The 14,573-nt window shown below is 33.2% G+C and overlaps 1 protein-coding gene across 8 annotated transcripts in view; it reads right to left on the bottom strand.

Moving 5' to 3' along the window:
• LOC101890348 (transient receptor potential cation channel trpm) overlaps positions 1-14,573 on the bottom strand; it is a 279,771-nt gene that overhangs the window by 88,202 nt on the left and 176,996 nt on the right. For 4 of the 8 annotated variants that reach the window (XM_059126476.1, XM_011297757.3, XM_011297758.3 and 1 more), the window contains exon 1: positions 399-1,064. The exons of 2 other annotated variants lie outside the window; for them this stretch is intronic. In XM_059126476.1, coding sequence (XP_058982459.1) covers positions 399-656 — 258 coding nt within the window. In that variant the 5' untranslated portion in view covers positions 657-1,064. Of the gene's footprint in view, positions 1-398; positions 1,065-14,573 lie in introns of those variants that run through there. 2 more of the 8 variants (XM_011297759.3, XM_011297761.3) reach the window with 1 other exon arrangement.

Here is a 14,573-nt window from a genome sequence, read left to right as displayed (position 1 = left end):
CGATTTCGATATTCCGATTTATACATTTATACACACATTTATATTTTGGGGATTTTGGAAATCTAAAGTGAAATCATGGAATATTTGATCCGATGAACTTTATTTAACACTGATAAAAATATTAGAATTCGCAAAGTTTGCACAAATAACACCACTTACTAATATTTTAACGAAATTGTTCAAACTTTTGGTAGCAACCCAATAAATATTTAAACCACAAATTCATTATCTCGTTTACCACTAGTTTACCATCCTCCTCTTCCTCTAACAACTTCCACACCATTCAGAGAGAATTGGCGTTTGCCGTTTAACAACATTAAAAACAAGCAAAAATTCTATAAATACTTATATAGTGGAGTGGTAGGTGGGGTTGGGTGGGTGTTTGTCTGTATATATACCTCCTCGTCGTTATCCCTCGTATATGTTGCACGTAATAAATCACGAACATTTAAAACCAGCACTTTGCTAAGTGTTGAAGAGATGGAAGAGCGCTTGCGGGCATGTCGACGCGAACGTATTCCCTTTGGCGAAACTTTGGGTATTGCGGACGCGTCACTGACATCGGCCGGAGTCGAGCTAAAGCGGCGCACGGTGGAGAAATCTTTCGACACACGTCTCAGATACTTTTGTGCTAATTGAGGTGAATCTACGGGCATTGTGTGGCTGGCGGCGGGAGTAGCAGCACCGCAAGAGTCCAGTAACGATGGCAACGGTGTTTAATTGGATGATTTCAGTTTAATTAATTTTTTTTTTGCATAGTTCTACGCTTGGTTTGGCTGTTCACGTTCGACACTAAGCAGAGCAGGACACGAAACCGAGCGATGCCATTAAAACGTGTTGGCTTCACTTTAATCAAATAAATTCAGAAAACAGTTGAATATTTTTGTGTTTTTTTCTCGTTCGTTCTTTCGTTCTGAAAACAATCCGAATTGGTTAAACGATTGTCGGTAGGTGGTCGTCGGTAGTCACACGGCGAGTTTCCGGTCCAAAAGTTGCCTTTGGTCATGGAATGAAGAATGAATGAATACTGGTTGTTGGTACGCGTCAATGTTTTGTTTGAGATCCGCTTGCAACGATGCCGCCCGCAACAGTGTCACCTTTACACAGCCGGTGGAGATGACGATAACGACAACGACGACTACAGCCATGGATGCTGCCGAGATTATTTTTATGATGATTTCCATGTTGTTTTTAGATTTCCACACGAGCTAACTCACGCACACCAACATAGCAGAGTGTGTGTGCGTGTGTCGGGTACGTCGAAAGAGAGTCAAACAAACAGCCAAAGAGAGAGAGAGAGAACATGGTCAAAACCAAATCATATGCATTTCGTTGGTTGACTGGTAGGCACAATCACTCCTACACTGAAAGCCGATACAAAGATTACAAACCCATACAAAGACAAGAATATTTCGTTTTAGCTTAACTTGTGAAAATCGAAAGAAAACTCCTGCGCTTAGATGACAAACAATAGCCTTTTTTTCCTAAGTTATTTGACATTGATTTGAAATCAAACAAAAATGACAAAGGTGTTGTCATGTTCGAGATAGATTTTGTCGTTAGGGATGGGACTAGGGCAAAATTAAATTATCAACATCTTTTGTTTGGGGTATTGTCGTTTATTATTTCGGAATTCGTGTTCATTACATTATTTCAAAATTTTCAATTATTTTGTTTCTCTGATTATAATTTTGTTGAACTGATAATTTTAAATTTAATTATAAGAAGTTATATTAAACAACGTATAATTTATCTTTCGCAGCCGATTATAATTTATGGCGGGATTTAAATTAAAAAAAAAAAAAAAAACGGTAAGAAAAATCAAAATGCGGACCAGGTCACCTATTTCCTACCCTTGCAAAAATAGGAGCCGTGTGAAAATAATGCGTTATTTCTTAATAAATTATAAAGCAAAAATAACTTAATCTTTCTCTCTCTTGTCATTACCAAGTAACGAATACCGTCGGCGCAGTGTGTGCGTAGATACTATTGCCAAAATGTAGAAAAACATCGACAATTATTTATTGGTTCTTGGTGGCAGTTGGTCAGTACGTATTGCTGTTTTGTAAATTAGTGTCAAAGTGTACTTAATAAACCCATTATTCGGTAATGAAATTATTTACTGCACGAGGCATTCTCAGCATCGCATTAAAGGGAAAGCTGAAGGAAGTTTGCATCTATATTGAAGAATCTAAGCTGTTTTTATCCTCTTCGTGTTTTATACGTTAGTCATATGGCTACAGATCATTTGATCATCATTTGATAGACAAAATCTTGCCTCATCGAAATAACGGTTTTAAACTCTGGAGTATCCGATTTGATCGAAACTTGGTACATCGTAATGTTATTGTCAAACTTAGATCGAATTCGGAGATGGTATACATCGGTCCACTCCTTCTGGTACCTCCCCCACAAATGATCAACACTTTTGCCGAAAATAATGTAATTGTTTAAGTCTGGAGTATTCCCCTATTTACCGCATAGAACATGAAAGGATGAACCAATAATGTGCAAACTATGGAAGCCCCAATATTTGTCTCAGTGCCATGCTAGGTGCGAAAATGGACAATATCGGTCCATTTTATCATCTCTCACGCAAAGGTTCAAAATTTGGATTAAGTAAAACTAAGCTTCTGATTCCCTTCAACTTTGCCACACCACAATATGTTTGACAACAAAATATCTGGTGTGGAGATGGCAGATGGATATATGTCCACTCTTTCTTGTACCTCTCCCACAAAGGGTCAAAACTTTGAATAAAAAAACGCTCATTAAATGCGAAATTAAAATCCGATTCTCTTCAAATTTTACACATCTTAATATTTCTTTTACTACTTCACGCACATGAAACCGTTTTCCAAAAATTATCAAATATCTCATATGAAGTGTAGAAATTAGTCGGCAAAACCGATTTATACTTTTTAACTTGTCATTTCCTTCTTTGTTGCAATGACAGGGAATGTAGTGTAATATTTTTCCAGAATGATCTGCAATGCAGGGTCATTCCAGTTAGTATATAAATATACACAGACATTATTTCAACGATCTAAGTCTCTAAAAATACCAATTATTCATCCGCCTTCATGATAAAAAATGTATCTACTAAAAATACGCCGAAATTTATAAGCAATTGCAAATCGTTTCGCAACAATATGTTCAGATCACTTTGAAACTTTATTTTTGAAAAATACTATATAATATAATTTGAACAATTTGCAATATTAACTCCTTCCTTTTATCTAGGAGCAAACCCCTCATTCGTGTTTTTTTTTTTTAATTTTTAGCCAACTTTTGCCTTCCGAGTTCTATGAGATAAGCTATTATAATAACACAGGTTTGATGTACATCAAAATTTGGGAGTGGCATCAAACCAGTATTACCCGTCATGTCGGTTTGTTTGGATGTTTCCAATTTTTTAATTACTTAGACCTAGGAATGCCTTCCAAACCATTACTAAAAACAAGCTCTGTTGGTAGTTTCGTAATAACTAAAAACCCCTAGACTATAATACTTTTTAGATATTTTTTTCAAAATATTTCACATTTTTCGAAAGACATTTATGCGTATACTTTTGACTAGCAAGAATGATAAAATAAAGCCAATTCAATTTAGAAATATATTATAATTCAATGTGAGTAAACATTTGCTACCATTGTCTCACCACATTTTCAAATTCAAGCAACATTTATTTGACGTTATGAAAAAAGAAAGTTTCGAAATATATTCCAATATAAAATCACTATTAAAAATGTATGGTGCAACAAACTGACATAATCCCAGCGTTTTCCGCAGTATTTAAAACATTTCATATAATATAAGACCGAAATTGAAATTCATTTCATTAGAGTTTCTCAAAACCACCATGCATACACTACAGCAGGTAAGTGTGCAGCTTAAAGTCAGCTTATTAAGATATTAATAATACCCTGGATTGCATGCCATCGAGTTCTACTAATAGAGTGCTCTTGATATCCTGTTAAAATAATATTATTTTATGGAGCAACTCCATTGAGCGACGACCGAAACACACGCACATAACCGTGCCATGCCACTGATACAATCATAAATTTTGCACAACAACGCCACACAGGACTATTAAGGACACCATGGCAATGTGGGCCATGCGAATTTAATAACGCACACATGAAAAATGAAAATTGTATCTACGAAATCCAATAATAGCATTATTTGAGATAATTTTATACAGAACATCGACAAAATAACATTGTGTCAATATATAGAGGCACACAATATACAATGGGCTAGATTGTGATATAGAAGATAAATCAAAAAATTATTTGAATACGGATTTAGAAGAATATGCATATGTGTGTGTGTGTGTTTGTACATGAACAAGAATGATTAGCTAATTTTATTATTTCTGAAGCAATTATAGCCTGCACATATTCAATACAGGGTAATGAGCAATAAAGTATGTCACTGTTGAGATAAAGTTTGAGTTACAAAAGACAGAAGAAATTTTGAATGATTTTACTAAAGGAACTTAAAAGAAACTGCTGTTTAGCAAGGCATATTTCACAAGATAACTTTGTAGTTTTAATTTAATTTATGAATTCATCACAAAGAAAAAATGATTCTTCTTTTCAATATGATACTAAATCAGTAAAATTATTTGGAAAAGGTCTCATAGGAAATAATAATATCACTGCCTCTTTTGCATGCGTTCAAGAGAAGTCGCGATATGTATAATCTTTTTATAGAAGTTGTGTGAGTTCAGATGATGTTGTGATACGTATATTTTTACTTAATCAACAAAGAGATTGAATTTCCAGAACAATTAACGATCGGAAAATATGGCACTACTCGGAAATACGTGTTGAAAAACAAAACGTAAAATGAAAGCCAAATTGATTTGAAAATTGGCCAAAAAACAAACTCAAAATAAAAAGAATTAGGGGATAACTTTATATGAAGGCTAAAACAAAAAGTGGGCCTTTATTTATAATTTTCTGCCAGGGAGGTTTCTACATACCACGAATTAAAAATACTAGAAAATACGACTAGTATTTTAAAAGTATTTGAAATCGAAGTTCACCTTACATATACAAAGTGAGATAAAAAAAACTGCAACAAAGTCAAACGCCATAATTTTTACACTTTTTAATATTATTGAATGAAAGCAAAAAATGTCGGAAATAGCATCAAATTTTATAATAAGTTTAGATTTGTTCGAATTGGTCACCTTTGGCACGAATTGCGACCTTCAAATGGCCAATGAGACCGTCACACGCTGCCCGAATGTTGCTCTGGGGAATTTTGGCCCATTCCCGGTGAAGCGATTGCTTGAGGTGATCGACAATTTGATATTAGTGCCAACCTTACTTTCCAAAATACTCCAGACACAATCCAGATTGCAATCCGGAGATTTTGGTGGCCATTGTGCGCTGGAAATGAAGCAGGGAACCTCAATTTGTAACCATTCTTGGGTGGAACGTGCTGAGTGCAATGGTGCTGAGTCCTGTTGGCATGTTCAAGGTCTGCGGCCAAAATGTTTGCATGTCCAACGCTTCAATACACCCTCCACAATATTTTCCTGAAAATATTCGGCATTTATTCTGATGCCACGGTCGATTAATACGAGCGAAGAGCGACCATCGGCTGTTATGGCGGTCCACACCAATACCATGGCCGGCGCTTGAGTTCTGCTGGCCAACCAAAGGTGCGCATTTTCACTTGACCCCTTTGGCAAGTAAACAACGAATGTTTACTCATCGGAGAAAATCAAATTTGGCAGTTCACCACTTTCGGTCAAGCGAAGCAACTCTTTAGCTCTTTTGAGTCTATTTTAAGTTGTAAGTTCTTGCACTTTTTGGAATTTCAATGGCTTTACCCCGACCCCTTTTTTAATATTTGCCGAATGGAATATTGCGATATGTTCGGCTCACGACCCATTTTTTGACCACTGTGACGAGGGTTTTGATCAAGTCGCTTCTTTACTTTTCGAACCATAGCAGAATCTGATGTTGCTATTTTCTGCCGTCCACTTCCTTGACGTCGGGCTACGCTACCAGTATCGAGCGATGGTACGAGACACAAACGATTTATTCACATTTAAATGCTGGATTGCTCTAACAATAGCCACTTATGGTTTTCCAGCCAAAAATAAAGAAATCACAGTATCACGCTTGAATTCCATTACGAATAACTTTTTTCTGGAAAATTCTCACCAAAATGCTTTTGTACGCTTGTAAACAATGAAATGAGCTGCCACTGGAATAATTTTAAAAGCTCTCAGACGAATAGCTTAGAAATGACTGCTGTCTGAAGTTGGTAGCAGTTTTTTCATATTACCCTGTATAAAGATACTTATGAAAATCGATAATGCCTTTTTGTTATTAGTATAACTATAGTTATAGCTACATTTTCAATGTTAGGCGAACCTCAATCTCAAATTACTTTAAGGTACTAGTTATATTTTCCTTTTAATTTCGAGAATTTCTGCTATTTTTAATATGTTTTGCACAATTTTCAAATCGATTTAGCTTCCATTTTAAGTTTGTATCTCAAGAATAAAAATAAAATAGCACTTTTGGAAATTTAGCTCAAAACTTACTTTAAAAGAAATCGAAGAAATCGAAGTATTGTACAAAATTATTCGTTATAAAATTTTACTATAGGTCCTAAAACATCTTCACAGTATTAATCGTATCTAAACGCCATAAAATTCAAATATACTAAAAACACATTTTAGGGTTAAAGCCGTAATATTTTTGAGTTTGGGTAAACATCTTAATGTCTTATTTCAGAAGGACAGCTTCAAAGACAAAAAAACTTCATCAAATTTAACTATAAGTCACCAAAGGGAAAAAATCAATTTAATTTTTTATAAAGAAAACATTTTCATTAATTTTCCCATATAAAACTTGAAAATATGGCCTAATTTTTTTGATCAATTTTTCCTCGCACTTTTTTCGAGCTGACTACTGAAAGTAACATTTTAGGCAAATGCTGTCAAAAGTAGAGTTTAATATGAGACTCAGAATAAAAAAATACAATATTTTTTTTTTTATAAAAATTACATTCAAAACTTATGTACTAAAACTGAAAATTATGTTTTTTTATTGTTAGTCTAACACTTATATATTCCGAGTAAAAGTCTCCATTTGTACTTATTTTATTTTTATTTTTTTTTTTTTTGGAGAAAGTGTCGAAGTAAGATCTACACTAAATCTAGACTATAACAAAATAACACCAATTTTTGTTATTAAAAAGCTTGTTTATTTCTAAAAAATAAGCATTGTTTCCCAATTCGCTGCAAAATTTTAACTGTCTAAGTTATGAAAAATGCCAAGCGGACTTGATAATACTTGTACTTAGATCAAAACCCCAAATGTTCTCAGGCCCAACGTTGGCTCTTAAGGCTTATAAGGCTCTTATATAGTTTCGACCATATACAAAGGTACCCCAATAGTTTAAGATGCATTTAGCAATATTTAGGATAGAGTTTTGAGATTTGATAGAAATCTTTGGATTACATTTAGAATTATTGATACAGAAAATTGATAATATTGTCCACTTTTTGGAATAGCCCCCTTGTGAGGATAAATTTGAATTCAAGTATTCTTTACATTTTTTTCTTATTATGCAGAAACACCATTTACTAAAAATATATATAAATATATTGATAAAAATGTTGTTGCCCAATCTAATCTACAATGTGTCACACTAGTGTATAAATTCTAGGCAATTAACCTAAAAAGGAATCTATGAAAAATCTCTGAATCTAAGATTTATCTCAAGATTTGTTATCGAACAGTATGTTGGGTAGTTAAAGTTGTATATGCAAAGCACATACGGACGCACTTACCTCCACTGTTTATTACGTTATTCTGAGATTAAAAAAACATGTAATCCGCATTCCTCAGTAGCAAATTGAAAAAATGTACTTAATTAAGTATCAACACTAATACACTAACACTATCAATCTGAATTCCCAATTTAATGTTGTAAAATAAAACAGTTTGCTTTTATTATTTACTCGATGAAATCTCCGGTAATAAGGACACTAGACTAGCAGTCCAGAGTAATTAAAAATCTACGACTCGAAAAACTAATTAATGACAATGTTGACATACGTTCTGTATTTAAATTCCTTTTTGGTGATGCTTTCGTTGTTTTTTTCTGTTTCGGAACGTAATTAAATTAAAGGTAATAAAAGAAAAAATGATAAATGCATTTGAAAGGAAATGAAGAGCGTAAAGCTGATTCATTCTACGAAAACAATTGTCAATCAATAATTAAATAATAAAAAGTGTTCGAATTTTAGTCATTTGTTAAAGGGTTGGGCTACTTAAATTCCACAAAGCGGTAAATTATTTTGATTGTCAATTAAATTTAAATTATGTGTTACAAAAACTGCAATCTGATAACCAATTTCAGATTTACGTATTTAGAACTTAAACAAAAACCAGTAAAGATAGGTCAAAAGAAGGGCAGGCCGACTATATGATTCCCTACACCACTATTCGTATTTAGTAGAGATCCCGTAACAAACAAGTTTATATTGGGAATTTATGTAAAGTAGATCATACTAACTATGAACCAAATAAAATTGTATAATATGACTTCGATAAGGATTATATCAAAAAATATATATATATTTATTGGAGCAATAGATATACCGGATTGAGTTACACCAAGTAGTAAAATTCCGGTGAATAAGAACAAATTTATTCAATTTGGACTGCTATTACAAATATATGGTGAGCACTAACCGTAAACTTCGATGCAGATGTATATCGAAGCTCTATAAAAATCTGAACCGATCTCGATAAAATTTAGCGGAGGTGTCTAAGAGATGCATATTATGTCCGGTATCAAAATCATTGTTGGGGAGTGCATATTACGTATGTGAGGGACTTTAACACCAATTCAGATGAAACATATATATGGGAGCTATAGCTATATCTGAACCGATTTTCACCAAAATTTGAAGTACTTGTTTCTGGGCTGAATTCCTTCGGAAGTGCAAAACTTCAATACATTTGGACTGCTCATTTGGATATTATTGATTAATGATATATATGGGAGCTACATCCAAATCTAAACCGATCTTGAAAAAAATTGAAACACTTATTTCTGAGCTGTAACTGATATTTGGCACCAACGACTATTCTTGTAGAGTGCATGTTACGCATGTGAAGGGCTTAAACCCCCCAAATCGGATGAGACCTATATATATGGGAGCTATAGCTATATCTGAAACGATTTTCAAATTCCAAATTTCATATACTAGCTTCTAGACTGAATTCGGTCAGATGTACCAAAAACTCAGTTCATTAGGACCTATATTGGCCATTTGGTGCACAATTAACCCGAAATCGGTTGAAGATATATATGTGGAGCCACATCTAAATTTGAACTGATTCTCACCAATTGGAATAGGGTTCGGATTCTGTACTTTGTTCAAAAATTACATATACAGACGGACTGACATCGACTCAGAAAGTGATTCTATGAAGATCCTCAAAAGTAATTATGGGTCTATCTCGCTTTCTTCCCATATTACAAACAAACGCACAAACACATAATACCCTTAACACCGTGTGGTGTAGGGTATAAATATTTATTATAAGAAATCCATAATAAAACGCAAGTCATTTGTCGCACTCAAATAATATAACTATGGCAAGAAAGTTTATAGAATTGATTTGGGGTTCCGGATTAACAAATAAACTAATCTACCACCATTGTCATTATATCGCTCTTTTTAATGATATAATGGTCGATTTTTGATTGATCATTTAATTTAAGATCAGAGCTAAGGCTCCTTATGACTAAAATATTATCAAAACATTTAAACTTTAACTAACGAGGTGGTGGTAAATTTTACCCTCCCTTTACATTTTGTTGAAATTCTCTCTTCTATTGCAGCGAATAAAAGTTTTGCTTGACAGAAAAAATCTGTTTTTTTTTTCTTAAACAAAGTTTTATAAAGTTATAAAATATGTCACCTCATCAGTTAAGGGCTAAGAAAGATCCCGGTTTTGGATTAATGCACCCGGATCTTTATTTATTGAGACTATCTTTTAACTAGCCCTTGATCTGTATATCTGCTGAATAATGAACAAATCAGATTGTTTTCATCATTTACTTTTTTTTTTCTTCTTCCCAAATCACTTAATTTTCTCAATCTATCAATCTCATGCCGCATCACTAACGAAAGTAACTGTTATTTACCAACGGAACTAATCCACTTAAGTGTTCTGTGTGTTCCTCATTTTTTTCATTTCGAAATCTACACAAATCAGAGCGACGGCATCACAGCAAAGATGTGTGGGCAGCAACAGGAGAATAGACAAAGTTCAGATAACAATGACCAACAATGCAAACAATTGGTGTAATTAATGGCCAAAGGATACTACATGGAAGATAAACTATTCTCAGGCCTTTGTAGATAGAAATTCAAAAGGAACGAGGAATGTCTCGAGCAAACAAAATCTATGCAGCAGGTAATTGATGTGGAAAGAGAAACGAGGAAGAAGAAAACACAAGAAATTGATTAAAATAACAATGTTCATTAACTCGAGTGTGTTAAATGGCAATTTTAGGGCAATTGTGATTTGAATGCAGTTGTAATTTGAATTCAATAAATATGCAGGACACAGAATGCATTTTAATTTGTAGTTTTCAACAGTTATGGGAATTTTAAAAATATTATTATACAGCGTTTGAAAATTTGATTCCTATTATTTAAGAGGGTTTTATTTCATATAATCAATTGCTCATTAGATAGGAAGACAATCATAATTTAATATTTTAATATCATCATTTATTGAAACAACTTGCGAAATAGGCTTAAATAAAACATTATTTAAAGAGCTGCTAGCGCTGTTACAAGCATTCCACAGAAATTATTAAAATTCATAACAAGTTAGAAAGTTTCCGTTGGCGTTCTTAAAGATATATACCCTACACTTTTTACGACTTGTTTATGTATACCTTTCGGGGGCTACCAAAAGATTGGTCCTGCAAGTCCAATTTTACATTAGATTTTATGTCGGTATAAATATGGTCATGTGCCCAGTTTGAAGGGTAGCGCGGAATAAGTTCGCATTTTATGAAAGGGATGACTATTAAAATTGTTGAGGGCAAGTTACAAAATCAAGTTACAAAACATATATTTTTGCGAGATCTAATGGTATATGCAAGTTGAAGATAATAGAAATTGACTTCACATCGTACTGTTCAAAATTTAAATATTGGGGGAGGTAAAGAAACAGTGTTTTTTTTTATTTTCGGTGGTGGGCTACAATAAATTATAAATATTACTACGGACCAAGTTTGGACTATGAGATATATGCATAATTTTATTTAAAAAATTTAAGTTTATGGGGGGAAGTACCAGAAGGAGTGCACCGATATATTCTATTTTGACACTTGTTTTAAAAGATATAGAAATATTTGTATGGGAAAAATGTTTAAAAAAATCGGCCATTCATACTCCACTTTTATTTAATCCTGATTCCAAATCTAGATTTTTGTGGGGGAGGTATTGCACTTTTTTCAAAATTTTAAACTTCTGTGGGATGGGTACCAGATGAGTTGGACCGATATTGTCCATCTCGATCTATGTTTGGTAAGGTTGTACCAAATCGAGTACTAGCTTCGAAAGTTATCGCGTGCGACCAAGTAGGCGGATAGTTATACCTAGTTTGACTTTAAAGAGATCTGAAGTGTAAAATTTAAATTGCTCAAAGAATTCGAGCTGTTGAGTAGGCGATGTGAACATTAAACCCGGACACGTCGTTAAAGAAGTCCAAAGTGTTGAGAAAATCCAGATTTGTCCATCTTCCGTATTTTGTATTGGGCGTTTCGCAAATATAATTACGGCGTATTTTAGGATGAATAAATATACCGGCCCGAGTTTTACCAAATGGTTAAATTATGTTGAATATAAACAAATCTACTCAATTTACATACATTGTGAGCAATAATCGTACAATCGGGATGAAATTTGGCAGAGGTATTTTCGAGCTGCATCTGATGTCCGGTATCAAATATCATTGTTGTGGGGTGCATATTACGCATGTGAGTGTCTTTGTCCTTTTTCATTTGGGCTGATATTAGCCATTTGGTGAACAATAAACCTGATATCGGATAAATATATATAGGAGCTATATCCAAATCTGAACCGATATCGATAAAAATTTGACAGAAGTGTTTCCGAGCTGTATCTGATATCTGGTACCAAATATCATTCTTGTAGAATGCATATTGCGAATGTAAGGGACCTAACAGAAAATGGGATGAAACATATATATGGGATCTACAGCTATACCTAAACCGATTTTCACTAAATTTGATGTACTTGCTGAATTCGGTCGATTGTGCCAAAATTCATTTTGTCATTTTGGCTGATATTAACCATTTGGTGCACAATGAATCCGAAATCGGTTGAAGATATATATGAAAGCTATAACGGAATTCGAAACGATTCTCCCCAATTTCAATATGCTTCTTCCTTGGGCCAAGCAAATGAATTGTAGAAAATATCATCTCAATCGGTTAATAAATGCGACCTGCAATTTGTTCACAAAAATACACGGACACACGAACGGGAAATAATCATTAATTTTTGAGTTTTGCCTTGTGAAGGGGAAGATCATATGTTTATGACTTATTTTTTTATTTCTATTTCAAGAAAAAGCGGCAGAAATATGACAGCATTAGACCATTTGAGACGCTGTTGCGGATCAACATTTGCATGAATCAATTCAAATTTTTCTAAATTTTATTTCTTGTTGTTTTTCTTTCTATATGTTTCTATAGTTCTTATAATATCACTCTATATATACATGAAATGTAAATCCTATTCCGAAAATTAAAAAAAATCTTGTAGAAAGAAAGGGAACTAGGAACTTCTTACTTTGCGATGTTGATGTTGAATATATTTAATGTCAAAATAGCTGTGTGGTAATTAATTTATCTTCTGCTTTCTCCATATTCAAGAATATATGGAAAATGATATCTAATCGCAGTCTTTAGCATTCGCAATGTTAAAAAATAAATAATTCCTCTGACCATAGTAACACATTATTTGTACACTTTCAATGTCCAAAATGTTATCTCCACAAATTTGTTACCCATTAACCCGGTTTTCTCATTGACGTCCTTTTTAATAAAAGAACCCGGTTTTCTTATTTGCGTCCTTCTTAACAAAAGCTACTCGACTCATAATAAAAAGTGTGTTCGACCACAAACAAAGACTGCATGCTTTGAGGGGAACTAAGATTGTTTCGAAACATTATCAATCAAAATGTGATATCATATTCAAAGAGGGAAGGGAGGGGACAACATCTAATAGCTAACACAACACCAAAAATGTACATAAAATGTTAGGTTCGGCATCAATGACAACAAGTTTCTATTGCCATTTTCTTTGTATAATTTTTCATAATATATATCTTAAACTTTATCTACAGGGAGACAAATTGGATGGGTGGTTTAAGCAGGTACATTGAAAGTTGAGCAGGGTAATATATAGATAGAGAGGGGCAATGGAAGTTATTTAAACAATTATGAAACAAATGTAAACAAGCAAAATCTTGAACAGAGAATCGAAACTAATGTAAACGATCAATGACAATTATTAGTAAAAAAAATATTTATATAATATTTAAATAAAAATAAAAAATAATTATATTATGGTATGGGGTTTTGTGTCCAGTCTGATTTTTCTCTAACACAAAAAACGCCCTTATATGAGATCCTTAAACAGCTTATGTCGAATATTTATAATGGAAATCTTGAAAAAGAATACTGCCACTATTGGGGGTATGGTGTGAGGAAAGTAAAATCATATGGTTGATTTCTAATATATGGAAATGCATTCCATCTGGGGAATTTTACTTGGCGAATAATGTACAACTATTCCATGGAAGAGGATATTAAAACTGCAAAATATAACTTACCATTTTGGAAAATTAGTTAACAAACCTTATCTATAAAAATTATTTAAACTGTTTTGGTATAAAAATGTCATTAATATTTGAAGGAGGTGGGAAATGGTTAACTTGCTACTTCGTGATATATTACAAGGAGGATTCGGACGAAGAAAATCATGTTGCAATTTATCATTTGAATGCATTTCTCTTTACGACGCACTTACGTTGCTTGGCGAGAAGGGGTATACAGTATTCCCCTTGCGCCAAGAACATCTAGAATGACAATATATCCTGTACCATAGAGCGATGTACTCGTGCAGTACAAAAACTATTTAATAGAAGCAAAACCAAAAATTAATCGAAATAAAAACATATGATAATGGTTAAGGACGTTTAAAAAACTTGTAAGTATGGGTTATATATTATCTATTACGTTTTTATGTTAATCGTTATGTATATCCATCTGATTTTTAATTAAGACTATTAAAGCTTTTTTAATACTTCCTTACAATCTGATTATATGTTTTCTCCGTGTGGTTAATATATGTTCGGATAATTCAACTTTTTCTTAATATTTGGTTTGTATCTCCTCCAAAAATTGTCGAAATGTTGATTTGTGCATAATATCACTTACGACGAAGAGAGTTTCCATTGTAATAGAAATCT

Source organism: Musca domestica, unplaced genomic scaffold, assembly GCF_030504385.1.
Source record: "Musca domestica strain aabys unplaced genomic scaffold, Musca_domestica.polishedcontigs.V.1.1 10, whole genome shotgun sequence".
Classification (NCBI taxonomy): Eukaryota; Metazoa; Arthropoda; class Insecta; order Diptera; family Muscidae; genus Musca; species Musca domestica.
The sequence above is the reverse complement of the archived record's forward strand: the minus strand, read 5'-3'. Positions and strand labels throughout refer to the sequence as shown.